General features: G+C 56.2%; 8 protein-coding genes across 8 annotated transcripts; 3 read left to right on the top strand and 5 right to left on the bottom strand.

The window, feature by feature from the left end:
• Positions 1–273: 273 nt before the first annotated feature.
• On the bottom strand, positions 274–4224 carry F5Z01DRAFT_625401 (uncharacterized protein; the record flags this gene model as incomplete). Its single annotated transcript, XM_046261419.1, has 2 exons — positions 274–324; positions 379–4224. 2 exons carry the CDS (start codon positions 4222–4224, stop codon positions 274–276), a joined length of 3897 nt encoding a protein of 1298 aa, XP_046116572.1.
• A 688-nt stretch (positions 4225–4912) lies between these two features.
• F5Z01DRAFT_660163 (ATPase synthesis protein 25, mitochondrial) lies at positions 4913–6931 on the top strand. The gene has a single exon (XM_046263815.1). The coding sequence runs from the start codon at positions 4951–4953 to the stop codon at positions 6784–6786; it is 1836 nt and encodes a 611-aa protein (XP_046116573.1). The 5' UTR covers positions 4913–4950; the 3' UTR covers positions 6787–6931.
• On the bottom strand, positions 6932–8441 carry F5Z01DRAFT_660166 (uncharacterized protein). The gene is made up of 2 exons (XM_046263816.1): positions 8073–8441; positions 6932–8022 (listed from the first exon to the last, which is right to left on the bottom strand). The coding sequence occupies exons 1-2, from the start codon at positions 8209–8211 to the stop codon at positions 6989–6991; spliced, it is 1173 nt and encodes a 390-aa protein (XP_046116574.1). The 5' UTR covers positions 8212–8441; the 3' UTR covers positions 6932–6988.
• Positions 8442–9341: 900 nt separating this feature from the next.
• Positions 9342–11852, top strand: F5Z01DRAFT_221700 (trehalase-like protein). Its single transcript, XM_046258223.1, has 2 exons — positions 9342–9770; positions 9825–11852. The coding sequence occupies exons 1-2, from the start codon at positions 9595–9597 to the stop codon at positions 11686–11688; spliced, it is 2040 nt and encodes a 679-aa protein (XP_046116575.1). The 5' UTR covers positions 9342–9594; the 3' UTR covers positions 11689–11852.
• On the bottom strand, positions 11853–14685 carry F5Z01DRAFT_690385 (uncharacterized protein; the record flags this gene model as incomplete). The annotated part of the gene is made up of 4 exons (XM_046266110.1): positions 11853–13055; positions 13083–13200; positions 13293–14367; positions 14441–14685. 4 exons carry the CDS (start codon positions 14683–14685, stop codon positions 12070–12072), a joined length of 2424 nt encoding a protein of 807 aa, XP_046116576.1. The 3' UTR covers positions 11853–12069.
• A 1025-nt stretch (positions 14686–15710) lies between these two features.
• On the bottom strand, positions 15711–16254 carry F5Z01DRAFT_675772 (uncharacterized protein; the record flags this gene model as incomplete). Its single annotated transcript, XM_046265184.1, has 2 exons — positions 15711–16121; positions 16183–16254. The coding sequence occupies 2 exons, from the start codon at positions 16252–16254 to the stop codon at positions 15711–15713; spliced, it is 483 nt and encodes a 160-aa protein (XP_046116577.1).
• Positions 16255–16822: 568 nt separating this feature from the next.
• On the top strand, positions 16823–20440 carry F5Z01DRAFT_221667 (dipeptidyl peptidase IV N-terminal region-domain-containing protein). Its single transcript, XM_046258221.1, has 2 exons — positions 16823–19810; positions 19871–20440. The coding sequence occupies exons 1-2, from the start codon at positions 17125–17127 to the stop codon at positions 19945–19947; spliced, it is 2763 nt and encodes a 920-aa protein (XP_046116578.1). The 5' UTR covers positions 16823–17124; the 3' UTR covers positions 19948–20440.
• Positions 20270–26099, bottom strand: F5Z01DRAFT_221672 (clathrin heavy chain). The gene is made up of 4 exons (XM_046258222.1): positions 25861–26099; positions 25375–25746; positions 21087–25319; positions 20270–21039 (listed from the first exon to the last, which is right to left on the bottom strand). Exons 1-4 carry the CDS (start codon positions 25945–25947, stop codon positions 20686–20688), a joined length of 5046 nt encoding a protein of 1681 aa, XP_046116579.1. The 5' UTR covers positions 25948–26099; the 3' UTR covers positions 20270–20685.

Here is a 26099-nt window from a genome sequence, read left to right on the forward strand (position 1 = left end):
GTTCACTTCATCTTTGAAGCTATCTATAACCTCCTCTCCCTTCAATCACCGTAGTTTACAACAGAAGCTCATTCCATCCAACACATATCGTCGGCTAATCAATACAATCGAAAATGATACAAGACTCCGCCTCCTAGAATGCATGTTGTAAAAGTCGACCCCTTTTGTCGTGGACCCATACGCTCAAACGCCCTGTATAAAATGCAGAATTCGAATGGCCATCGAACGCTCGCCGATCAATGCCCGCGCCTTGGTATTGTACAGATGCTGGAATCAAGAGAAAAAGTATTTGCTGTCCCGGAGTCTGCGAACATCAAAGTCGCCCTGGAAGTCATTAGCACTGATAGATCATTCCTAGTTAGGAGGGGATGTAATTACCTTCTTGGGGACCTCGGGGACGGTCAGCGGTAGCCAGACAGGCACCGCCGACCGGGTCACCTTGGCCGCTTTCTTGACAGGCGCCTTCGCATCTGCCGCGGCATCCTCAGCGTCCTCCTCGAGCAAGGCGTCCTGCGCCGCCTCTTCTGTCGCATCGGGGATCGCGCCCAGCTGCATGCCCGCGGCATCCTCCTTGATGGACACGTCTGCCTCGGCAGCGGCCATGTCCTCATACACGGAGGCAGGAGTGACGATCTGCTTGGCCGCCTCCAGATCCCACGGGTTGCCGGAGAGCTTCAGGGTGTTGCGCTTGTGTTCGAGGAGGAGCTCCTGCTTGGGCGAGAGCTTGCTACGCGTGCGCAATGCCTTGATCTTCTTGGCAACCGGGGTCTCGGGGTCAATGTGGGCGAGATAGAGAGACCCGTGGTGACGCGTCTTGAACTCGGCTGCCAGGCGGCCAATAATGTCTTCCTCGTGAATCTGGATGAATGCCTCGCGGATCACACCGTTCATGGCATCGACATCAGCTGCATGAGTCCAGAAAGAGTCGTGGACAGCGGCAAAGTCCAAGCCAAGCTCGTTGCACTGCAGGGCCGAGAGCAGCATATGACTGGCGTCCAGGGAGTGGATGAAGTTGGGAGGGAATCCCTGCAGTTGCTTTCTACGGTTGACAGGGTCGGTTTGTTCCCTGACAGCAAATGCGACCGTCTGCATGCACGTCCGGACCTCGCGCACGCTGGGCTTGCGGTAGGGCTGGACGACAGGCATACGCAGGGGCGTCGTCCACACAACGGTGGATCGGAAGCTGTTTGTCAACTCATCGATGCCCTTCTTGCCTGAGGGGTCCTTGGCCTTCTTGACAGTTGCGCCCCCCTTGCCCACGACCTCGGGTTCGTCGTTGTAGTTCTCCGCCATTTGGTCCAGCTGCGTCTTGGTCAAGGCGCGACAAACTCGGCCTCCAGCCTCTCCGAGCCAGTACTGAATGTCGTGCGCACCGCGGAACATAGACGCCAGGGCGGCGAAGATCTTCCTGGCGATGTAGGCAGACAAGTCCATGTTGGTCATCCCATTGTCGGGTCCGAGGCTCGGGTACAGAGCATCAATCTGCTTGCAAACCTGTTTCTTCGCACCAGAGTATGTGACACCGTACACGTTGGTCATGACAGTTTGCTTGACCACCTTGCGTGTGATTTTGCCGTCCAGGATTTTCGCCACAGGGTTATCATCAGCAACGTCCTTGACGATCGCCTCCTTGACCAAATTCGCCACAGCTGAGTAGACGTCGGCAGGCTTGTCGCCAGGCTCAAGATTGACTTGCTTCGCGCCCCAAGTGTCACCACCGAGCGCAGCGTAGTGCTGAAGGCCGTTGCAAGTACCATCCTGTTGCACAGGCATATGAGACACATACTGGGTGGGATCCTCGAGGTCGAAAGCTGCTTTGAGCTCGAAGCAAGTAGCCAGGCACTGGAATGGGTCCTCGGCCTTCAGCCACCAGCGCTCGCCATCGAGGGGGTTAGTCGCCGAATCCCTGATGTTGGCGAGGTTCTCGGTCGCGAATGCTTCACGGTCGTTGAAACTGGCCTTGTCGAGGCCGTGAACGTTGGCCAGATGAATCTTGAGCCATCGCAAGCCTCTGGCACCGAGAGGCTTACCCTTGGCGAAGGTGAGGATACCACGCATGTGGTCAGCGCCCATGTGATTGAGATACGTGGGGATCGGATAGGCTCGTCCACGATAGTCGACGTTGTGGGGAAAGTAGATGGTCTGGTTCCTGAAGGCGCGCGCGACCTCGAGCTGCAGATTCATGAGACACCTTTCCGAGTGCTTGCCAGCACGTTCGTTCTCGATGCGCTTGACAACCCTGAGCCACTGCCGATAACCCTCTGGGTCTGTGACTTGATCTGGCTCAGCAGGGGTGGGTGTGTCGACGTTGAGGGGAGGGATGTTGGCAATGTCAAGACCACGATTCCAAGCTTCCACGAGCACGTTGAGAACCTTGGTGTTGATCCTCCAAGCTGTTTTGCCCAGGACATCAAGGCCTTTGAAAACGGTCTTGAAGTCGCCAGCGTTCACAGCCGCCTTTGCGTACAGCCCTTGCTCAACATCGCCCGAGTCGAAACGGACGAGCTGAGCCTTGGATTCAAGGAATCCACCCTCCTTGAGACTCTGCCATGGTCGGGGCGGGGTGATCATCGGAAGGTGCTTCGCCATGAAGTCCGGCATGGGCTCGCGCTTCAGGTTTTCCACCAGGGCGGCGTTCAGGTTGATCACGCCCTGGTTTTTGCCTCTCCGAACCTCGGTCCCGTGGATAAAGGCAGGCTGGTACTGATGAACAGCTGCGCCGGTCTGAGGATCACGTTTCGTAACCTTCATTTTCGCCGTCTCGATGAGGGTCTTCAACAGGACTGAGCCCACCTTGGCCCTTGTCTGCAGTGACCACAGCTGATCCACGCGACCAGCTAGACGTTCCTTGGCTTCGTGAGGTTCCTCGATCAGACGACTTTGCGCCGCAAGTTCCTGCTCCTCCTTGATTTCTTCTTCGGTCCGACCCTCAGCCTTTGCTTTGTTGTATGACAGGTTGCGCTTTTTGAATTCTTTGCGCCTCCTCTCCTTACTTTGCAAAAAGACATCTTCTTGGACTGCGCCACCAATGAGATTGAAAAGACGGCTCACGGGTGTGCCCTTGTCCATGCCAATGTGCGCGCTGGCATTGAGAACAGTGAGGATCGTGACAGCAGCCAGACGGGCGGGCTCGCTTTGCATAATCAGCGAGCCGTAGGCGCATCGCTCAAGATCAGCTTTGCCCTTCTTCGCTTTTTGCTCAGAGGCCACAATCAGTTTGAATTCCTCCTTCAACTTGTCTTCCGTTGCCTGGAGCCATGATGCGACATGACCTGGCAAGCCTTGCGAATTCGATCCGGTAATGGCCGTCTGGACGCCTTGCTGTTGTCGCTTCTGGTTTTCGAGTCGCCATCGACTCAGAGCGGAGCCGATGGAGTCGCGTTCGAGCTGGAGTTGGATCTCGCGCTGATCAGCCTCGGGCAGCGCCGATACGTCGACGTCTTGAATATCCCTGAGAAAGGCAAGACCTTGGCGCAAGGTCTTCAAGCCCTCACCACGCTGGTCCGTGCTCGCCAGCTCGGGTGTGGCCTGTGCAAGTCCCTCCTCAGTCTGCGCGCGTGCGTTGGCCTCTTCCACCTGGGCTTCGAGCTCCCCGTCCTCGATCTGCGGCTCGCTCTCAAAGTTGTAGGTGGGGCAAATTTCGGTAATGGTAGCCAGGTCGGAGTCGCTGAGGATATCCGCCATGTACAAGACCTGCAGTCCCGCTTCGCCAGGCGCCATTCCCATGTACCTCTTGACGAGCCGTCGCAACCTCGTTCCACTCTCGGAGACGATCGAAATCTTGAGCATACACGCAATAGTCTCGGGCGTGTGGGGAAGACCTTGTGCGCGCGACCTGCGAATGTTCATCTCGTACCATTGGTGCAAGGAGTTGGCCTCCTGTTTGGCATTCGGACTCGTCCGTAACTTTTGAATGGCCGCTCGGAGAAACTGATTGTGAAGAACGATGCGCTCCTCCTCGGTGAATGACGGTATCGTATCAACCCGGTTGAGCACAAGCATGGCCCTCTCTAGCCTGCCAACGCGGAGGCAGGCGTCGAACACCGAAATAAGCTCTGTCGGGTCGCCACCAACACCATCCTTGTTTGCTCGACTGAAGGCTGGTCCCATGTTGGGGCTGGCGGATGATGGGTCGGGCAAGGCGACCAAGGAGAAGGGGTCGAAAGGCGAGACCATGTTCGGGTTCTGTGACGGTAAGGAGGGTAGGGCGTGGTTGCTGAGCATGGAAGCAAGATGAACGTCGCCCACAGCTGTGGCTAGAGTGCGCGCGCGTCTCCTAATGCGCGAGGCATCTGACAGTCTCCTCCGCCAGGGGCGTTGTAGGCTCGTGACCGTGCATCGTTGCGACAAGGCGAGCTGGGACGTTCGGTGTGAGGGTGTCGTCCATAATGCTGAGGAGTTCGTCGCTGCAAGTCGTGATGGTATCCTTGAGCGTGTCGAAAGGTTGTGGTGCGCATGCCTCGAGAGCATGGTGGCGGCTCGCGACTTTGGGGACGCGACGGCCACAGTACAAGTCGCCGGCAAAGGAGAAGAAGCGAGGGCGTCCAACAAGCAATGAAGCTGTTGACTGTGCTTCAATGAATTTTCATGAGAAAGGGGTCGAATTACATATGCGGAATAGTTTGGAATTGTACAGATTAATAGTGAGGGCGCGTGTAAAAGTCAGTCAGTCGCTCATGCAAGTCCAGGAGATGAAGCTCCCAATTTTTCCCTCGTCGCCTGTTGGACGGAAGGGTCCGGCGGGTGGGTCGATGAGCCGTCAATTGGGTCGAGGGGCGACTTGAGCGAAGCAGGACGCGGGCTGCAATGTTCCGGCCTCCGAGACGGTACGTACCTCTCATGTGCTCGCCGCCATGCATGGCGTCACGTGCTGACGTGATGCTCGAAATTTAGAGCTGCGCCAGACCAAAGCTAATCATCCACCCCGACAGAACACCCAGGACCTTCGGTATGATTGCGCGACGAGCTTTGACGGCTTTTGGCTGTCAAACATGTCGACAAACCATCTACCAGGCCGTCTTGCGCTCGAATGCGCCGAGTCTGGGGAATCTGTCCCAGAATGTTCGAAGAGCTCAAACTACTGTCGCGACACGCCGCTTCATGTCCACAAGAGATGAAAATGTAGTATCTCACAGTCAGACAGTCCAAGCCGAGAAAGACGAGCATAATCTCGAAGAGGACGCCGAGGCGGACGAGGATACGCCGTGGTTTTTGGAGGAGGAAGCGCCGCGACACCTGCCAAGCCAGCACAAACCAACCCTACCGAAAATACCTGAAAATGCACCCGAGATGCTGGAGCCGCTGATCAAATACGTGTACGAAGATATGGGTCTTGACGATCTCTCGCTGCTCGACTTACGGGACATTGATCCCCCTACTAGTCTAGGGCCGAATCTCGTCATGCTCTTCGGAACGGCACGCAGCGAACGACACTTGCACATCTCCTCTGGCCGCTTTGTTCGGTGGATCCGAAGAAACTATAATGTCAGCGCAAGGGCTGAGGGCCTAATTGGCGCCGGAGAACTCAAGACCAAGCTGCGGAGGCTACGCAAAAAGGCGAAGCTACTGGGGCAGAACACCCTCCTCACACCGGGCGCTGATCTAGGCATCTCGACCGGCTGGGTCTGTGTGAACACGCGGACGGCAGCGGAGACTGTGACGGACGAGTCTGCCAACTTTGATGCGAGCGGGTTGATTTCTGGCTTTGGGGCGTCCGAGCACGGCACAACCATTGTCGTCCAATGCATGACCGAGTCGCGCAGACAGGAGCTGGATCTCGAGAGCCTGTGGAAAGGCATCCTCAAGAGGAATTTGAAGGAGCAAGCAAAGATCAGAGGCGAGAAGCCTTCTGACGATGAGCTGGATGGGCTGGTCGCAACAAAACTGCAGCTACACCAAGCGCCGGGTGCGTCTCAGTGGAGCGCAATGGAGAAGGCATCGCAACAGCACCGGTACTACTCGACATCGGCACGCCGTCTGGCGCCATCGCCCCAAGTGGACGCTGCAAGTGACAACGCTACGAGCGCGGGCCGACCCATGGACCTGGACCAAGTCGCATCCCTGCAGCAGGAGTTCCTCGATATCCAGCTCGCCGGCGCCCCGATGGACGAAGCCCGTCTCGAGCAGCTCGTGTCTTCGATCTTGCGCGCCCCACTCAGCGGAGGTCTGACTGTGGAGGACCGTCTCGCCCTCGTCGACCAGATGCTGCACACGGGTGACGAGCGTGGACTGAAGATTCACACCAGACAAATGTTGGTCACCATCATTGAAGCTCTTGTGACGTCCCCTGCTTACGGTCCTGAACTAGGCCGCGCCCAAGTCAACTTTGAGATGCTCCTCCGCGAGCTGGACACGCCGCCTACCGAGGAAGAAGTAGCCCGGCTCATGAATGCGTACGCCTCGCACGGGGACTGGGAACGCTTCTGGGAGATATTCAAGACGACGTCGCGATTCCAGCTGCCGCGGTCCGGTCGGCTGTACGAACTCGCCTTCCGAACGATTGCGGCGACCCAAGACGTCAAGCTGTGCCAGGAGACACTCCGGTGGCTGTATTACGAGTTGATTGTGGAGCAGCCGTCCATAACACCTGACGGCGCCCTCGGCAAAGCCATCGTGTCCTGTGTCAACGTGGCCGACAAGCACGCCATGCGCCTGCACAAGAACCCGCCCAACTTTGAGGCCATGCCTCCTGTCGAGGTTCGCCGCATCCAACACAATGAATATGTCAAAATTTTAGCGAGCATGGAAGCACTTTGCCGCGACGGTCCCGTCAGCAGCACACCGTGATCCGATTGGGAAGGGTTGCAGTGGGCGAAGGCCGTGGTGGGCATTCTTGTATATCATGTACTCTACTTACTTTGTATCACGACCTGTACCTCAAAACGCTACAATGTGGAAATGCCTCGCCGAGCGAGGGATATTGTCATTGACATGTCCAGATGTATTTTTGTTCTATGTGTCATAGCTTCGTGTCTTTCTTCAGTGATAGTCATCCCTTCTGTAGAGCTTCTCGCAGCAAAGGGGCAACCTGTTTGCGACTGGCTGCCAGATTCTTCTGCTGCCACGCCAGCCTGGTCATCCCCTGATCCAGTTTCCCGTTGGCAAATTTCTCGAGCTGCAGATTCTTCTCCGCAGCGTCGACGAATTTCTTCAGACCCTGCTCCCCTCTTTCGCTGCGTGCCCAGACCAGCAGGTGCCGTTGAAATTCACCTCCAGGGTGCGAGGTGGTCATGATGCTGACGACGTCCAGCCCTTTCTCCTTGGCCCATTCCTCAAGCGCACCGCACAAGCCGTCGACACGCCCCGACGCTTTCTCATCGAGGAGATAAGCAAGTCCCTGTGGTACACTGCTGATGCCTAGATTCAGCCCGTTCTCGTTCCATTCCTTGTAGTCTTTGCGGAGGATGTCTCTGAGCGAGAGCTCTGACAAGTCTTCCTTGAGCTTGCCTATGTCCTCGAAAAGCCTGGTCTGATTATACTCTGTGCCTCTGAGTTTCTCTGCCAAAAATGCAGCCGACGTTTTGTCCTTGGGTTTGATCTTGTGTTCGGCGGTCAGGTTGATGGTATCCGTCAGAATGGCGGCGAGACCCAAATTGGCCAGCTTTGTCGCCTCCTCCTGCGCAAGCCCTTGCCAGACAGGCTTGCTCTCCTCCACGACGAGGCTCATGCAGCTGCCGCAGGGCTCGATGACTCTTGGGACCGCGTCCTTGGGCACGACATTCTCCTCGGCGTGATGGTCCACGCAGCCAGATACCCTGCCGGCGAAGCGTTTCTGCAAGGGCCCAGTCAGGGCATTGTGGTCCACGAGTATCCACGTCGTGTCTTCGGCGCGCAGATTGTCCGGTAGCTCTGATAGCGTGAGAAGATCGGAAGGTTGCAGTTGGGCCGCGCCAAGCACCGCGTTCATCTCCGTACGCAACGCCAGGTCAGGGCGCGGCAGGTTGGACAGCGGAATGTGCAGCTTTGACGAGCTTGACGTCTGCAGGTACGCTAGCACCACCGCAGAGCAAAGTGAGTCGATGTCTACGTGCAAGATTAGAGTGACTGTTGTGATAACAGGGAGAAATCCTCACCAGCTGATTCATTTCCAACTACAAAGGTCAGTGGCAACGACCGCTCACTGGCAGGTGCTGCCAGTGCCGCCCGTGCTTTGGCCAAGAAGCTTCGCAAAGACATGCTCGTCATCTTGGTGTTGATGGGAGTTGAGCTCATGGAAGCGTGTGGTCTCCCCCTCAGTGCTGACTTTGGTGACGCGTGATGCTGTGTAGGGTAGCCTAATCATATGCTTAGCTGGAAGTTCGGACAGCGAGGTCTTGGACAAGTTCACTTGGTTCCGGAAGACCCCACACCACCAAGTTCTACGGAGTGAGTGCTACTGTACGTACGCACAGATTCGCGAAGCAATCCATTTCCGGTGCTTGCTTACTACAGTTCAAGCCGCCTACGTTTGGTTCAAGTCTAGTTCTGAACTTGTGCATCTCCAGCGCTTGGCACGGCACTGCGGGTACCCACTGTATTGAGCCGGCGGCAGCGCTGAAGTGCAGGGATGCGATGACGCCAGTGACGTCAGAACCTCAAGTTCGAAGCTCTCGATTTCTTCCCCAGCCGATTCAATGATCATTCCTGAATCGCATAGCAGATTGTGGATCATTTGAATAGAACCATTGCAACGCTACAAGCAGATCATTCTACGCTTTTTAATGTTGAAGATTAGCTCTTTCCAGAATCCGGCAGTGGGATGGACGGCTGTGGTCAAGTGTGGCCACTGGTTTGAGCCGGTTGAGGGCAGAGTTTTGTTAGTGCGAGGTTAGGCCTCAGCCGTGGAAGCTGGGACAATTCCGGCAGACAGACGAACCGTCTTGACTCGACGACACGTGTAGCTGGTGCGGGGAAGAATGGGATGGATGGCTGCGGGCTGAAAACGAGGCAGAGGTGCTGGATGGTGGTCGGATCCGTCCCTCCAGTACCTGTACCCAGGTGACAGAAGTACGAAGCCATCTCGTGAGATCGGTGAAAGACGGCAGGTGGTGCCAAGCTGAGGATCCCTCGAGAGTTTGGTCTATCACGGCATGTCACCGGACTAGACATCTGAGAGCCCTTGCGCTTGGTCTCCCAACTTGGAGCACGCAAGAGACCAGGCTTACATAGTGGACGACGGACAAGGCACCATGGCTACTTTAATGTTTCTAGGGTGACATCAGTAGCTGATGAGGAGCATTTGGTCCAGGCACCAGGACTGACAGTTCCATGCAGCCAGGACGTGGAGATCTGCAGTTGACGACCAGGGTGGTCGCTCCTCCATCCCCCAGAAACCGACGAACCGTTCCCCAGACTCCACCAACCAACCCCCTTCGAGTTTAGCAAGCCCCCATTGCGATGTCATTGTTGACTGATTGATGCAGAAAAAAAGATCCCGTCATGCTCTCGATCTTGTCAGCCGTACGTAGTTCGGAAAGGATTGTGCAGCCCGCCCTCCCCACGAGGACACACATATATAGCTGGCACCTGTGACCTAGCCTACGGTCACTGTCGACTCCCAAGACCAACTGCCCTCGCCCATCCTTGCACCTGGGTTTGATCGTCACGGACATCATCATGGCCAGCCTCAGAAAGACGGTCCTTGCGGCCGCATCGGCTTCAGCCGTCAGTGCCCTCTACGTTGACGGCAACATCACAGCTCCATGCGACTCGCCCGTCTACTGCTACGGCGAGATGCTCCACCAGATCCAACTGGCCAAGCCCTTTGACGACTCCAAGACATTCGTCGACATGTGAGTTCCGAGAACAGTCTGCATGAGAATACATTAACCAAGCTGACCTGCAAGGCCGGCTCTGAAGCCATTGTCGCAGATTCAGTCCGCTTTTGACCGCCTGGACAAGCCCCTGAGCAACAACTCGGCGCTGAACGACTTTCTGGACGAGTTCTTTGCCGATGCCGGTGGTGAGCTCAGCGAGGTCGACAAGGCCGATCTCGAGACGGACCCCGTCTTTCTCGACAAGATCGACGACGATGTCGTCAAGGAGTTCACCAGCAAGGTCATTGATATCTGGCCCGATCTGACACGAAAATACAACGGCGGCGCCGCTTCCAACTGCACAAAGTGCCCCAGCAGCTTCATCCCCCTCAACCGCACCTTTGTGGTGGCTGGCGGTCGCTTCCGCGAGCCCTACTACTGGGACACGTACTGGATCATCGAGGGCCTCCTTAGGACCGGCGGCTCCTTCACAGACATCTCACGCGATATCATCGAGAACTTCCTCGACTTTGTCGACCAATTCGGCTTCGTCCCTAATGGTGCTCGCATTTACTACCTGAACCGCTCGCAGCCTCCCGTACTGTCTCGCATGGTGCAGGCGTACATTGAGCACACCAACGACACAGACATCCTCGACCGCGCTCTCCCCTTGCTCATCAAGGAGCATGTGTTCTTCAGCGAGAACCGCACGATCGACATTGATGGCCCCAACGGCACCACCTACACCCTCAACCACTACGACGTGCGCAACAACCAGCCCCGACCCGAGTCTTACAGCGAGGACTACGAGACGGCCACCAACACCTCGTACTACTCGCACGACTCGGGCATCATCTACCCCGAGACCGAGCCACTGAACGACACCCAGCGCGCCACTCTCTACTCCGCCCTGGCATCGGGCGCCGAGTCAGGATGGGACTACAGCTCGCGCTGGATCGCACGCCCACAAGACGCGGCCGAGGACGTCTACTTCCCCCTGCGCTCGCTCAACACCAACAACATTGTCCCCGTCGACCTCAACTCCATCATGTACGCCAACGAGATGGCCATTGCGGGCTTCCTCAACCAGACGGGCAACGCCACTGCGGCCGCCCAGTGGGAGGAGCTGGCGCACAACCGCTCCGAGGCCATCCACGCCCTCATGTGGAACGAGACGTACATGTCCTACTTTGACTACAACCTCACCTCGGCGGCGCAATACATCTACGTGCCGGCCGATGACGACGTCACGAAACTCGAGAACAGCACCGCCCCCGACGGCCACATGGTCCTCTTCAGTGTGTCCCAGTTCTACCCCTTCTGGACGGGCGCGGCGCCCGCGTACATCAAGAACAACCCGTTTGCCATTGAGCAGATCTACAAGCGCGTCGAGACCCTCCTCGACACCCGCAAGGGCGGCATCCCCGCCACCAACTTCCGCACCGGCCAGCAGTGGGACCAGCCCTCCGTCTGGCCGCCGCTCATGCACATCCTCATGGCCGGCCTGCAGAACACACCCGCCACCTTTGGCGAGGACGACCCGTCGTACCAGCACGTCCACGAGATCGCCCTCCGCCTCGGCCAGCGCTACCTCGACAGCACCTTTTGCACCTGGCGCGCCACGGGCGGCGCCACGTCCAAGACGCCCCAGCTCGAGGGCTTCACCGACCAGGACACCGGCATCATGTTTGAAAAGTACGCCGACAACGCGACCAACATTGCCGGTGGCGGTGGCGAGTACGAGGTCGTCGAGGGCTTTGGCTGGACGAATGGCGTCCTCATCTGGACCGTCGACGAGTTTGGCAACGAGCTCACGAGGCCCGACTGCGGCGAGCTCAAGGCCGCCGACACCACCGCACGGAGGAAGAGGAGTGCCCTGCAGCTCGCCCCGAGGGACGCGCAGAGGACAAAGAGATTCGGTAAGCGGGCGGTGGAGAGGCAGCCGTGGTTCTAGGGGGGTGATGGCCATTTGGGAGAGAGGGATTTGCTGTCCGTTGTATATACCATTGAATATTGCCATTGTGACATGATCAAGCTTCTATGATAAGAATAATATGCAATTTCTAGTGTATTGTATGCCACAATTTGATCCGGCTCTTGTGATGCTATCTTGCGATCGTGTACTGTGAGCCCTCTATTCTAATGCATCCTCCCAAGCATGAGCAGAAGTCGAGAATTGACTCTATCAGAGCAGTTGTTGAAAGAAAGCCCCAAATTTGTGTGTTCCTTGTTCCGTTTCGTGATTTCCTTTCTTTTCTTTTCCCCACCATACTGCTGTTGTCATGTATCCTACTGTAATGTGCGTGGTGTCGCTGGATATGTCCAAGTTCAATTCCTATCTTTGCTCTCGTCGCTGTCGTACCGATTCACCGTGGCCACTCTCCGTTGTCATGGCCACGACGTCCTTCGGTAACTGTGAAGCCTGCCACAGACTCTTCCGGCACTCGTTCAGCCAGGCTCGATACCCTTCATCAGTCCACTCCGCGCACGGCAGTGACCGCGCTCCTAACGATTGGCAGGGAAATCTCGCTCGCACTTCCTCTCCAGCGACAAGGGCCGAGTCAACGTCGCTGTCCGGTTGTACGCCCCTGTCCTGCACGATGTAGCCGTAATGGTAGTGCAGTCGTCGACAGATCTCGTCTAGTCGATTCTCGAATTCCTCCCTGGCGTTTTCATCTGCCCTGCAGCCAAACACGCCGGGCCAGGACAGACGTCGCATGACGAACATGGTGAGTTGTCCTGTCGCCCGCAGAAGCTCGGGCGTAAAGGGGTCTCGTCTCTTTTGGTTGTTGAGTGTGTTTTGGACGCGTTCAAAGACCACCAACTCGAGTCCTCGGGCGACGATGCGCGAAAGAGGGATACCAATGTCGTCCAGGCCTGAAGAAATGCTGCCGATTTTGAAGTGTTGAAAATGCGAAATCTCGTTGCACCGCAAAAGTCTCTCCACGAGATGGACGACGTCGACTGTCTTGATGCTGACATTCTTGCATTCATCGCTGAAGGAGACCCAGTCTTGCCAGTTTTTGAACGTAGGCATGTCATGATCAATCAGGTCCCGAAAGGACCGGGCTGGTGCACCTAGTTCAAGCTGTTGGATCCATGCGAGGCACCCCTTCAGATCGATCTTGTACAGAGTCTCGTCAGGGGCATCTGCTCTGGGTTGTATGCAGACGTGCAATTTTTGGTGACCCTCGGAGATGCGGCGCTGTATACCGTGGCAGAGCGTGGGTAGATGGATCGTATCCGGCACAAGATCGATGTGCACACGGGAAACGCCTGTGTTGGGGTTCATTCCGTCGGTGCCGTGCGAGGCGTAGAGTGCTGTCATGTGTAAGCTTAGTTTCATACCCGCCATTGGCGTTGACTTGCCCTCTAGGTTGAGCCCGCCCTGCTTGACGAGCTGTAGTATATCGGCTGGGACGCAAGGCTGCTGGTCGCGGACGTGCCTTTCCGCCGGGGGGCGGCACTTGTCGCAGACATTGTGGCCGTCCGTGAAGGAGCACGAAATGCACAGTTAGCACATCTGAATGGCTCTGCTGTCACAGATGGCCAACTCACCTTGATCTTCTTGACCCTGCACCTGATGCAGGCTGTACGGTTGACTCGGACTTGTCTAGCCGCTTCTCTTTCTGGCGTTCCCAGCGGGCCGTTTCGGCCTCCAGATCTCACTGCTCTTGTAGTCTGTTGTCTCACAGGCTCCTCAGGGGGTTGGCCAGCTGGTTCTCCCAACGAATGGCCAGCGGGATATCCCGAGGGCACAGTGTCACCCTGTCCCTGTCCGAGGTGCTGTCCTTGTCCACTTGGAGTGACTTGTTGGGATCCAACATATCCTTGGTCTGTCCAGGGATTCCGGGTCTCTGGCACATGGGGCGCCCCATTTCCGAAACTACCTCCTAGTCCTGCCCATTCTAGGCCCTCGGTGGAAAGCCCTCGATACTCCGCGGGATATACATGCCCGGTATCGTGGTGGCTACTCAATGAATCCAAGGTTCCCAGGTCACAGGTTGCTTTGCCCGTGTACATGGACATGTTCCGGCTCTGGGTGTCCTTGGGAGACACGCTGGGATCCTGGTGGCTTCGATGGTAAGGGTCCATCGGAAGCTGGGCCACATCATCACCAGCTCCGAGGTCGCGCGGTTCTCCAATTCCAGGGGGTCCAGCACCCGAGCTAGACATGTCACTGCCCAGGTAGAACGGGTCCCGAAATCCAAATACGTCCATTGAAGCCTGCCGAGCGTCTTGGATGGGGTTATCACATGACACAAGTGTGGTTGGACAGGTATCGCTCATCAAAAGGGGGTTTTGCTGAGCACTATTATCCGAAGAGAAGGAGAATGGCCCCGGTCCTGGCCACTGGCCCGGTAGCCGAAGCTGAAAGGACTGCGCGATACTATTCTTGAACGCAGGAGGTGGCGTATTCCACATTCCGTGCTGGGGTCCCAGCGAGACAGCCTGCTCTTGATACAAGGGTTCAGCAAAATTCCAAAACCCGAGAGTCTGCGGTTGCAGCTCAGCCGAGAAGGCGCCCTGGGGTCCATGGATCTGAAGCCCCTGGATACCTGCATTGGGGTCGTAACTTGTGGTAGCCGGTTCTTGGTTCGCATACTGGGGTCGTCCTGGCGCGAGAGAGCCGCTCATGGGGCATTAGCGGGAACGTGCTTGGCGCTTGACGAACGGCACTTGACCGAGTAGGGCAATGCACTTACAGTGACCTCCCGCGAGGTCTTCTCCATGGACGAGGTGGTGCCAGACTCCTTCTAGCATAGCTCTGATGTGAGCCTGAGCGACGCAAGCTCTGCCCCCAGGTGACCACTCCATAAGCACCTGGCGTGGGCTGCGGCCTCTCGGACGTGTCGTGGTGGATGATAGGGGGTCGCCGGGCATTGTGGTGATATCTCCTGTGGCCGGAAGCCATCTCAAGGTCGTGGTCAGGATATATTGGGGCAGGCATCGTGGACAATGGTAGACTCGAGCAGTTGGCTTCGCAGCGGGAGCATGAGCGCCTAATATAGGACCTATGTTTGCTACCACAAGGCTCTGGGGGACCTAGAGCGACACCAAGTAGCCGCACTCGTCAGGCTCATGGCCATCTTCAGGACAAGAAATCTCGCTGCCTTTTTGCTGGCCATGAGAGGCGGTGAAGAACCGGTGTAGTCTAGTTATAGTAAACAGCCTCGGCGGGTTTGCTGGAGGGCGTCTGTCTTTGCGTAGCGGTCAGGGGCATTGGGTGGACGGATGCGGTTCCTGCTCCAATGGGGACGTTGGATGGCTGGCTTCTCTGGCTCTCACTGGGTAGACTGAGAGCCGATGAGAAGTGTGACAAACCTCGTCAAGTAGACACCAGGATATTGTGCGAGTTGGCATCTTCACTGCTGCCCAAGGCAAACAGAGGCAATCTCCAGTCGCTGCCGTGCTGGCGCGTGGGAGAGTGCCACGACAGTATGCTCACGATCGAACGAGCCGCACTGTAATATCATCAACGAGGCTTGGGGGGCTGGCAGAGTACGTAGAAGGACCCGGCTGCGTGTTCCTCTCCAGATGTCAAGATTGGGCCGTCATGCAGTTGGGGGCCAGTGGTCTTTGCTCACCAGACCACGAGCTGCTTGATTCGGAATGAAAGTGCACTTTGGTTGGTGCCGGCGCCCCTCGCGAGGAGACTGGTCATCTGGTCATCGTAGATGAAAGACTAGAGCCTGCATGAGTGTCGGGCATGAGAAAGAGAGATGTGACGAACAGGATGTTTGTCTTTGGGCCTTGGAGGCCGGGATCTATTGACAGCTTGGGCAAGGTATGTCCCTGAACTTGTCCTCCTAACTGGCATAAGGGAATAATAAGGCTCCCAGGGAACCCCTGCAGGGCGATGCACTGATGCAGCCACAGCTTACAAGCGAGCGGGCGGTGGTATCTACATGTCAGTTGTTAACTCGAAATGAACCGTTCACGACATGAATCCTCGAGCCATCTCCAGATCCTCCTCTATCGCGCAGCTGATGCAGTAGCATTCACGCTATTGTTGCGATTGTGCAGCTGCGTCGCCACTGCATCTCCTCCCTCGAGCTTCTCCACGACGCACGCAGTGCCGTATGCACAGGACTGCGCGAAGCCGCCCAGATCGGCCGTGTCGAATCGCAGGCAGATGATGGCATTGCCGCCACGTGCCTTTGTCTCGGCCACGCAGCGACTGAGCGAGTCGTTGCGGCAGTTGTACAGCATCGATGTGAACCAGGTGAGCTCGCCTCCCGCGAGAGACTTGATCACCATGCCGATGCCAGCGGCAATGTTGCGCGAGCGCACCGTGAGGCCATAGACGGCCCCGAGGACCCTGACGACGCGATAGCCCGGCAGGTCCATCATAGTCGTCGTGACGATGCCCTCGGTCTCTGTGAACTGTCGCGAATCAGTATTCCGCACGCACACCTCTTGTGCCTTGCAAGCTGGGGGTGCTCACGCAGTATAGGTCGGAGATGTTGTGAGGAATGTCCACATGTTCTTGCGGTTGGTGGTTCTTGGTGGGGCCCATCTTGCGCGTATCAGAAGTACATGAATAGAGCTAGGTCAGTTGCTGCTCAGGTCGCTTCAAAATTGATAATCGACTACGAAAAATGGAAACCTCATCATCTACTTATACCTGGAGTCATCCAGTAATACCATTGCCGCACCTCGTCCCTCCGAGGTCTCGTGGCCAGAGAAGCATGCTAACGTTCCCTAGGACTGGTCCCTGGACGTCGTCGTATTCCTCGCATACGCCCGGCGCGAGATCACGAGTGGGCCTAGCTGAGCCGTAAGCCGCTTAGCCGGGCAACTTGTAAGCCCCATAGACCCTAGACTATCTACGGACGCAGTACGGATACGCTGCGCCCTACAGTGCGGCGATCACCCGGTCAATAGCGTCCAACCTTCACCCCATCGACATTGACCTTGGGAGGTGTCAACAACGCACCAAACCTATAGCTCCAGTCAGCGTTGCACAGTTCCCGACCGCTAGCCCTCCAGGAACACCTCTTCACGGACCTCGACTCAAATACACCCAGACACACCGGTGGGCGCTCAGGCCATTCGTGACCTGGAGAGCGCTGCAGGGTAAGCAGGTGGCAATCCGGAAGAGGGGACAACTCAAAAGGCCCAGCCCAGCCCAGCCCAGCCTTGGCTCAACGTATCGCCCTCCATCGCGTGCATGTCAATGGGCGCCACACCAAGCTATTGACTGCCTCAATAAGTCGTCAAAGCTTCAAGGGTTAACAGAGCCCTTCGAAAGCTAAACTGGACAATCTACCTAGTCTAGTGTCCTGTTCAAGATGCCTATGCTGACGCCCCGCTGATCTTGTCCCTACCATCGCGAAACGCATCCCATCAAATCCGATCCGCAGCAGCAAGCGTCGCATCCCCAAAGATGCCGCCTGTCGCAGACGTCGATACCGCGAAGCCTCGCGCGTCGCACGAGTCCCTGTCCTCCGTATCGACCACCAGTCTCGTCTTCGAACGGATACACGAACGCAACGAGAAGCAGTCGCACCCCGAGAAGGATGAGAATGGCGACAGCCGTGACGCTGGCTACGATGACCTCGACGATCAAGATCCGCTGAGAGAGCCGGCCGAGGACCTCGAAACAGGCCCCTTTCTGGGAGACGACGGCAATGGTGCGCCTCAGCAGCAGGGGGCCCGGCGCCAGCCCATGGACAAGAAGATGCGACGCATCCTCATCGCGGCTTTTGTCGTCTTCTGTCTAGGCTGGTTCGTCTCTCTAGCTGTCTTTGTCGCGACAGGGTCCTACAAACACTTGAGCGACGTGGACCACGACCCCGATGCGAGTTCCCGTGGGTCGGGCAAGTCGGTGACTTTGGATCAGGTGCTGGGGGGCTTCTGGAACGCGAGACAGCACAGCATCAGCTGGATCGCCAACCCCGAGGGCCAGGACGGTCTATACGTGGAGCAGGGCACTGCAGGCAAGGACTTTCTTGTCGTTGAGCATGTGCGCTCGGAAGACGAGGACAAGGACAAGCGCGGGAAGGATGTTCCTGCGTCTCGGACACTCATGAAAGAGACGTCTTTCCAGTTCGGCGACGAGACATTCCGTCCTGCCTGGACCAAGCCTAGTCCCGACTTGAAAAGAGTCCTTCTGGGCGTGAACAAGGAGAAGAATTGGCGCCACTCGTTCATGGCGACGTACTTTATCCTTGATGTCGCGTCGCAGAAAGTCGAACCCCTGGTGCCCCTCGACGCCCAGGCGCGGGTTCAGCTCGCCCAGTGGAACCCACAGAGCGATGCCATCGCCTTCACCCGCGATGACAACAATCTGTACATCCGTCATCTCCAGGATGGCAAGAAGGAGAATAAGGTCACACAGGTCACCCACAACGGTGGTGCGGAATACTTCAACGGTGTGCCGGACTGGGTATACGAGGAGGAGGTGCTGCATGAGCGCATCGCCACCTGGTGGTCTGCCGACGGAAGCCACCTCGCTTTCCTCCAGACCAACGAGACGGGCGTCCCCGAGTATCCCGTGCAATACTTCCTGTCGCGGCCCAGTGGCACTGAGCCCCCGGAAGGCGAGGAGCGCTATCCCGAGGTTCGCCAGATCAAGTACCCCAAGGCTGGCGCGCACAACCCCGTTGTCCAAGTACGCTATTACAATGTCGACAAGGACGAGGTCTTCAGCGTCGACGCTGACAAGCAATTCCCCGACGATGACCGCGTCGTCAACCACCTGGTCTGGGCCGGGGACGACAAGGCCATCATCAAGCAGACGAATCGCATCAGCGACAATTTAAAGGTCGTCCTGGTGGATGTTGGGGAACGAAAAGCGCACATTGTCCGCGAGCGAGATGTTGGCAAAGAGGATGGCGGCTGGTTCGAGCTATCGCATCATCTCGCGTACGTGCCCGCCGATAGCACGAACGGGCGTGAGCACGATGGCTACGTGGACTCTGTCATCCACGACGGATACGATCACATTGCGTACTTCACACCCCTCGACAACCCTGACCCCATCATGCTCACATCTGGCGAATGGGAGGTGGAAGACGCGCCATCTTCCGTCGACCTTGTGAACAACCTCGTCTACTTCAAGGCCGCCAAGGAGTCCTCCATACAGCGACACGTATACTCCGTCTCCCTGCTCGATGGTTCCAACCTCGAATGTCTCACTGACCCCAAGACTGAGGCCTACTACGACGCATATTTCTCCACAGAGTCGGGCTACACACTGTTGACGTACCACGGTCCGAAAACGCCCTACCAAAAGATCATCACCACCCCGTCATTGCCAAAAGACCAGGGACCCTATGAGCGCACAATCGAGGAGAACAAGAATCTCGCCGACCAGGCCCGCCGCCACGCCCTCCCAGTCCTCTCCTACGGCACGCTGGATTTGCCCCACGGCGTCAGCGTCAACTATCTCGAACGTCGCCCTCCGCACTTCAACCCTTCCAAATCCTACCCTATCCTCTTCCAGCAGTACTCCGGCCCCGGGTCGCAGCAGGTGACCAAAAAGTTCAGCGTCGACTTTCAATCCTACGTCGCCTCCTCACTCGGCTACATTGTCGTCACCGTCGACCCTCGCGGCACCGGCTTCAAGGGCCGTGACCACCGCGTCGGGGTCCGTGGCCAGCTCGGCGTGCTGGAAGCCGAGGACCACATCGCCGCCGCCCAACACTTCGCCTCGCTCCCCCACGTCGACGAGACCCGTCTGGCCATCTGGGGCTGGTCCTACGGCGGCTTCACCACCCTCAAGACCCTCGAGCAGGACGCCGGGCAGACGTACTCGTACGGCGTCGCCGTCGCTCCCGTCACGGACTGGCGGTTCTACGACAGCGTGTATGCGGAGCGATACATGCGCCTCCCCAAGGACAACGAGGACGGCTACGAAGAGTCCAGTGTCCACAACGCCACCGCTCTGGGGGAAAATATCCGCTTCCTCTTGATGCACGGCGTCGCGGACGACAATGTCCATTTCCAGAACAGTCTGACCCTCCTCGACGACCTCGATCTCGCAGGCGTAGAAAATTACGACGTGCATGTCTTCCCTGATAGTGATCATGGCATTTACTTTCACCAGGCCAACAGGATTGTATTCGATAGTGAGTTTTTTTTGTCCATTCCATGCTGTCGTGCACCAAATTAACCAAGCCGCCCCCTAGAAATTACAAACTGGCTCATCAACGCATTCAACGGTGAATGGTTGACCATCAAGAATCCCAAACCCATTGATACATAAACCAGCATACATCATCTACAACCCGCGACATTTCTTGAGAAAAGAAGGGAGTTTGGCGTTCTGATCTCTTGCTGTAACGTAGTAGCACCCAGTGGGCCTCTTTGAATACGAACCGATGTACTACCTTATAATGCGGGAGATATTGTCAAGCATACCACATCTGTTATTGAGCATACCCAGCGGGGCCAAGTTTGGCGCGAGATATAGCAGCCCTTGTTTAGCCGTAAATCCACTGCCTCTCGTAGCTTGAAATTTTGACGCTATCGTTAACGAATACTAGACAGTATTGAATTCACCTACGGGGTAGGGAGCCTCTACGCTATAGCGTCTGCCACACTTAACTCAACCGGTTATGCTCAATAACAGACGTGGTATGCTTGATAATACCTCCCTATAATACACATACATACAAGATAACGATTGACCGCCCTCGCGCACGCGCTTCCACCTCCCATTCGAGACTGTACCCGTCTCAAAGGTCTCGTCTTCCGCAAACGCTCATAAGACACAGGACAAATGAAACCAGTTTCCCCACCACATCCAAAAGGCCGCGGCGTGATCCACCAACTGGCGCCAGACGCTCGTGTATTCTAGTGCTCACCAAGCCTAGGCCAACCTCGCCATGCCCGTCTCGCGTCGGATTACTGCCGAGCAGCACAAATATGGTACAAAGTAAGGAAATCGTATTGACTCAAGGCATCACGCTGGATAATTGTGACAATCCCTCTTTCACGTGATTTAGTAGCCGTAGCCTGTAGGCTGCGGTGCAAACCCATTAGGCTGTTGACCGTAGGGTGCAGGTGCCGGCGCGCCGCCCGGGCCAGCTGTGATCATGAGACGACCACCACCCAAGATTGGCGTGTTGTCCTCGGTCTTCTCTTGCTCCTTCTCTTTGCTTTTGCGGGCCTCGTTGTCGGCCTTGAGCAGGGCAAGCTCCTTGGTTTGCTGGGCTAGCATGTTGATCATGTAGGGCATGGAAAAGTCGTTCAACCCATGACGCCAGGACAGCTCCAGAACAAGGTCCGGACGGATAAGCTCGTTGCAAGCGTATAGCATGCCAGTGTAGCACTCGCGGTGACCAATGTCAACGAACTGTGAAGGTTAGTGGTTGACTTTGAAAGTAGTAGATATTCACTCACGTAGCGCAACAGGTCGTCCACAATGTCGTTCTTGCCCGACATGGCGGCAGTCTCAATTGCATCCTTATACAACTTGTCCTGCTTCGAAAGGGCGATCGACTTCTCCCAGCGCTTGTTCTTGCGGTAGATGTTTGCCGCAATCTGGCGGAAGAAAATGAGGTCATGCTTCTCCAAGCGACCAGCAAGAGCCACGGCATCGTAGTTGTCAAAGTTCTGTACCGAGTCACGGAGGGTCTTGTAATCCTCCTCTTCGATGAGGAGATCGTTGACAGCCTCATTGACCACCCGCTTGTTCTGCGACTGAACATTCAACAGGAAAGACTTGATGAGCGGTAGGTCGTCGTTCTTCTGGAAGATCTTGACGACACGGTTGACGTCAATGCGAGCCGTCAAAGCAGCAAGCAGGTCGGTGAGTAGCGAGGGGTGCTGCTCCACGTAGAACTTGATGGCGCGGTAGTAAATCTCCAAATTGGCCACCTTCACCACGATCTCCTTGAATTGCTGGTGATCCCAGGAGTTCTCCGGGCGCTCAATGACGGCAAGAGCAGCATTGTCAAACTCATCGTAGTGGTAGTAGCAGAAGACCAACTCGGGCCACAAGTTGGCTTCCTCGCAGGCACGAATCATCTTGGGCATGTTCATGCGCGACCAGAAAATCTTGATGTGCTCCATGAGCTTCTCAGGGTGATACTTTGAAAGAGCAACACCGAGGGAAGTGAAGAGCCCCATATGTGCCCTCTCTAGGCCAAGGCCCTGCTCCAACAAGCTAATCAGCTCGTCAAAGTAGCCATTGCGCTCATACTGCTTGACGAGTTCTTGCAATTGCTCAGCGTCGACAATGAGGTTGAGACCGCAGATCTGCGCCAGGCGGAACTCCTTCTTCTCCACGCAAGCCTCGTGGACCTGCCTCCAGACCTTGATGTTGTTGGCTTTGCGCGCGCAGTCCACAGCAGCCTGGTGGTCGCCCAGGTGCACATGAGTGGTAGCAAGTTTGGCCCAGTTCGAGATGCTCGTGAAGAAGATCTTGGAAGCCTCATAAAAGCCCTCCTCGTACGCCTTATCACCAGACTCCTCCACGTTAGCAACGTTGGTCGCACGCAGGAAGTCCTCAAGCTCAGAGAGCTGATCGAGGCGGGCGAAGCAGAAGGCGAGGGCGGTATCAATCGCGGGTTCCCTCAGGGTCTTGCGAGCCATTCGCAAGTATTTGACGAGGTCTTCATTCTTGCCGGCATGGGTGGCAATCTCGATGACCTCCTCGTAATTCTTGGGATCCTCCGCCTTGATGTACGATTCAATGGCGTCGGAGACACGGAGGCCGTCGAGCTGAGCCTTGGCGACCTTGCTCCATACCTCGGGCAAGTCGACCTCTTCAGCAAAAGCCTGAGCACGGTCGATGCTGACCACGTGCTCAACCAGAACATCAACAGCAGCGGCCTTGTTATCGGCCTTCTTGTAGATCTCAAATGCCTCCTCATGCAAACCCACTTCGATACACGAGGTAGCGATGTCGTCAGCATTGTATCCATCCAGCTTGTGGATGTAGTCCATGACACGGGCCTTGTCAGCCTTGGCTGCAGTGAACATGAGCAGATTCTGCAGATTTTGGTTGTCGCTGAATGGAGATGGCTCCAAGACGATCTTCTCCAACAGTTCGATGAGCTCCAGTGGCATGTCGTTCTCGAGCAGGGCGGATACAGCAACAGAGACCTTGGCAGGGTCAGTCGACTCAGGGACGGCAGTCACAGTGACCTGGTCAACCACAGAGCGGCGATGAATGTTATTCTCGCTGAGAACAAAACGCCAGAGCTCAGCATCAGAGCGCTCGAGCAGATAGCGAGCCTGTGCACGGTACATGGAGTTCTCGTTCGTGATGTTGACGAGTTCCAGGTCATTCTGGCCCTTAGAGTAGGCGATGTATGCAAGGTTGGGGTCCCGCTTCTCGCAGTATTTACCCACAGTCAGGGTATCGTACTGATCATTCTCCTTCAAGAACTTCTCGGGGTTGTTGTTGGAGTCGATGTAAATCTTGGCGAGAGCGTTGTAGACTGCCTGCTGCTGGTTGCCGGCTTGCAGAGTTGCCTCGAGGAATGGCAAAAGGAGCTTCAAACGGTTACGAGACTCCACTTCCGCGACAAGTTCATCAATGTTGATCGAAGCGGCGTTGACCGTAGTCAAAAGCTGCTTGATGATGTTCTCATCGCAGTCGACATCGAGAAGGCCGCCAACGACGGCTGGGGTCCTGCCAGGGTTGACGCGCTGGACATAGGACTCGATAGCCTGGAACTGCTGGTTCTGATAGAGGAACAGGATCAGGTCGTGCACAAAGTTGAAACGGTCGCAGACAATGATAAGAGGCAGTTGCTCAGGGAGGCGGGCTTCCTTCAGGAAGTTCTTGACCTTCTCGGGGTTGTAGGAGGTGCTGTCACGGCAGATACGTTCGACCTCGTTGAACTGGCCCATCTTGGTGGCTGCCTCAATGTACTTGAAGTGCACATCCGGGTCCTCTGAAACATTGACGACACTGCCAAGGTAGTAGAACAGTCCTTCGCTAGTCTTGTACTTCTCGAACAGGTCAATGATGCGCGTGGGACCCAGAAGATCAGAATATTTGGTGGCGATGGTCACCACCGACTGGAGGTTCTGGCGGATGTTGTGCTTCATCATGACATCGAGGCAGTCAAAGGACTGCTCAACAGACAGCTTTCCGAAGAAGTTGGTGAGCCACTCAGGGTTGAAGTTGGCATTGCCAGGAATGTTAACCACTACACGCTTGATGGCTTCGGGATCCTCATAAAGCTCCAAAGCCTTCTGCGCAAGACCGGCTTGCTCGCACAGGTGAGCGATGCGGGCCTTGTCGAAGTGGGTGAACATCTCATTTCCAAGGATAGCCTCAGCAACTTGAGGAGCGTGCATCAAGTTCATCTCCAGCAGGCGTGTCTGAAGGCGAGCGTGTTCGGGCTTGTTGTCCTTGAGCGCGTCGAGCAAGAAAGCAGTGGCCTGCTGGATCATGCCTTGAGATTGGAAGATATCGCAAACGCGCTCAAAGTCGACAAGGGGACCCTGCTCGCTGTTGGCGAGAGCCGTTGCGAATTCTGCTCCCTTTTCAGGGTTGACGCGGATGATGTGCTGCAACAGCTGGACATAATCGGGCTGGTAGCCGGTTTGGGCAGAGTAAGGTAGAATCTTGTCAAACTGGCCCGTCTCAGCGAAGCCAGCAACAACCTTGTGGGGAACGTTAGCCTTGAGGTAGATTGTCAAGGCCATGTTCACGTCATAAGGGCGGGCCAAATCACCGAGCTGCTCGGAGCAGTCCAGCTTGTCCTCCTTGAGCCATTTCTCCAACAGATGTTTGCGGTTCTGCGAGAGTACGGGCTGGGCGAGCTCGAGCGTCTCATGTTTGTTGAGAGAACCTTTGTCCAGAAGCATACCAAAGTATTGCAAAGTATATGCCATCTGGCCAGGCTGAACAGGAAGACGCTTGAACTTCTCGATCGTTTCGGCAGTGCGCAGGAAGCCACGAGGCGAGTTCGCCGCAATCTTGGCAGCCTCAGCGTAATTGCCCGCGTTGAATAGGTTGTCAAATTGCTTGGCGTACAGGTCATCGGCGCCCGGGAGACCTGCGCGCGACGCCAGCTTGATGGCCATCTCAGTGTTCGCAGGGTTCTGCAGCAGGTATGGAATGGCGGTTGTCTCGTCAACAGTAACGAACAAAACTTGGCCCTTGCGGTTGATAGCCACAATACCAGTCGATTCGTTGTCAGCGCATGTAGTGAAGATGGTCTCGCTGGAGATGCGGTTCATGAAGATGCAGCTGCCGGTCTCCAAGTCGTACATGTGAATAAAGCCATACTTGGTGATCATGAAGATCACACCGTATTTCTGCGAGACCTGCAGAGCGACGGGGAAATCGCTGTTCGCCTCCTGAGGAAAGAAAATATCGACCGCCTTCTTCTGGAACACAGGATTCGACTCAGGGTGATCGACCTCGACAATGTGGAGCTTGGCGCCGGTAGCAGTCCGTGCAGCAAACGTAAAGAGCTTGGTGTCCTGGGGTGCACCTTCGAGTCGCAGAGTGCCGAAAGCCGCCGCATGGCCCTCGATAGCCTGGCTGATACCGCGGTCCTTCGAGTAAAGTTGCATGGCACCAACGATGCGGCCTTGCTGCTGGGAAATGCCAACAACTACCATCCACTTCCCGTCAGTGTTGACCCGGTAGTTGATAATTTGACATCCCTGGCAGAGGTCAGCTTCATCAACCATAGCAATCAGCGCACTGGGTTATACAAACATTGAGATTCTGGTTGCGTTCAAACACCTTGACTGGCGCGTCCTGACCAGGTTCGTATATGTCCCAATGATACACAGCTGTGCCTGTGATCAGACCGAGGGTGGTCTCGCTGATCCATTTCCAAAACACAACGTCTTCGTTCATGGTGTTCGACTTGAGCTTTTGCTTTTTGTCCAGGTCAAAGATCTGAAGTGTGCGAGACTGAGCCTTCAGTGCAATGACTTGTCGGTCCCAGTGCATGATGGCACTGTCAGCCTTGATAGGTCGTCGCATCACATTGTTGCCATTCTTGAGCTCGACGATGACTACCTCCGGGGAAGCATCTTCGCTTTTCTTTTCTCGAATGCAAATGTAGTGATCGGATTCGAGTGTCTAGGTAGGGAAGACGTTAGCAACTATCTTGACAGTATTTGGGCCACCATCTAGTCAGTTCTCCGCAGCGCACGGACGGTGCGGGCGGATCAGGGGACGAGCAGGGCAACTCACGCAGCTGTTGAAGGTGATGGACGAAGTTTCAACGCCGGAGCTGGTGAGCTGCACCAGCTCCTGGAACTTGATTGGCATCGGCGCCATGTCGCTCTCGTGTTGATGTTCAGGTGTCACAGGGTTTGCGTTGGTCCCGAAGCTCCTGGCGACGAGAAGCTAGAACGTCGCCTTGAGTAAATAGACAATCGGCTTCGTTCAATGAAAGCTATCAAGCCCAAGTGCAGCGCCGTGGGTATGTT

This window comes from Emericellopsis atlantica (assembly GCF_019669845.1).
Source record: "Emericellopsis atlantica unplaced genomic scaffold F5Z01scaffold_20, whole genome shotgun sequence".
Lineage (NCBI taxonomy): Eukaryota > Fungi > Ascomycota > Sordariomycetes > Hypocreales > Bionectriaceae > Emericellopsis > Emericellopsis atlantica.

What these genes read in the sequence shown, in the direction of transcription:
- F5Z01DRAFT_660163 (XM_046263815.1), top strand. Translation starts at nt 4,951, where the DNA reads ATGATTGCGCGACGAGCTTTGACGGCTTTTGGCTGTCAAACATGTCGA.
- F5Z01DRAFT_660166 (XM_046263816.1), bottom strand. Translation starts at nt 8,211, where the DNA reads ATGAGCTCAACTCCCATCAACACCAAGATGACGAGCATGTCTTTGCGA. An exon ending in AGTTGGAAATGAATCAGCTG is followed by an intron (nt 8,023 to 8,072) that starts GTGAGGATTTCT and finishes TCTTGCACGTAG; the next exon opens with ACATCGACTCACTTTGCTCT.
- F5Z01DRAFT_221700 (XM_046258223.1), top strand. Translation starts at nt 9,595, where the DNA reads ATGGCCAGCCTCAGAAAGACGGTCCTTGCGGCCGCATCGGCTTCAGCC. An exon ending in TCCAAGACATTCGTCGACAT is followed by an intron (nt 9,771 to 9,824) that starts GTGAGTTCCGAG and finishes CTGACCTGCAAG; the next exon opens with GCCGGCTCTGAAGCCATTGT.
- F5Z01DRAFT_221667 (XM_046258221.1), top strand. Translation starts at nt 17,125, where the DNA reads ATGCCGCCTGTCGCAGACGTCGATACCGCGAAGCCTCGCGCGTCGCAC. An exon ending in CAACAGGATTGTATTCGATA is followed by an intron (nt 19,811 to 19,870) that starts GTGAGTTTTTTT and finishes GCCGCCCCCTAG; the next exon opens with AAATTACAAACTGGCTCATC.
- F5Z01DRAFT_221672 (XM_046258222.1), bottom strand. Translation starts at nt 25,947, where the DNA reads ATGGCGCCGATGCCAATCAAGTTCCAGGAGCTGGTGCAGCTCACCAGC. An exon ending in CCATCACCTTCAACAGCTGC is followed by an intron (nt 25,747 to 25,860) that starts GTGAGTTGCCCT and finishes TTCCCTACCTAG; the next exon opens with ACACTCGAATCCGATCACTA. An exon ending in TGGACGACCTGTTGCGCTAC is followed by an intron (nt 21,040 to 21,086) that starts GTGAGTGAATAT and finishes TAACCTTCACAG; the next exon opens with TTCGTTGACATTGGTCACCG.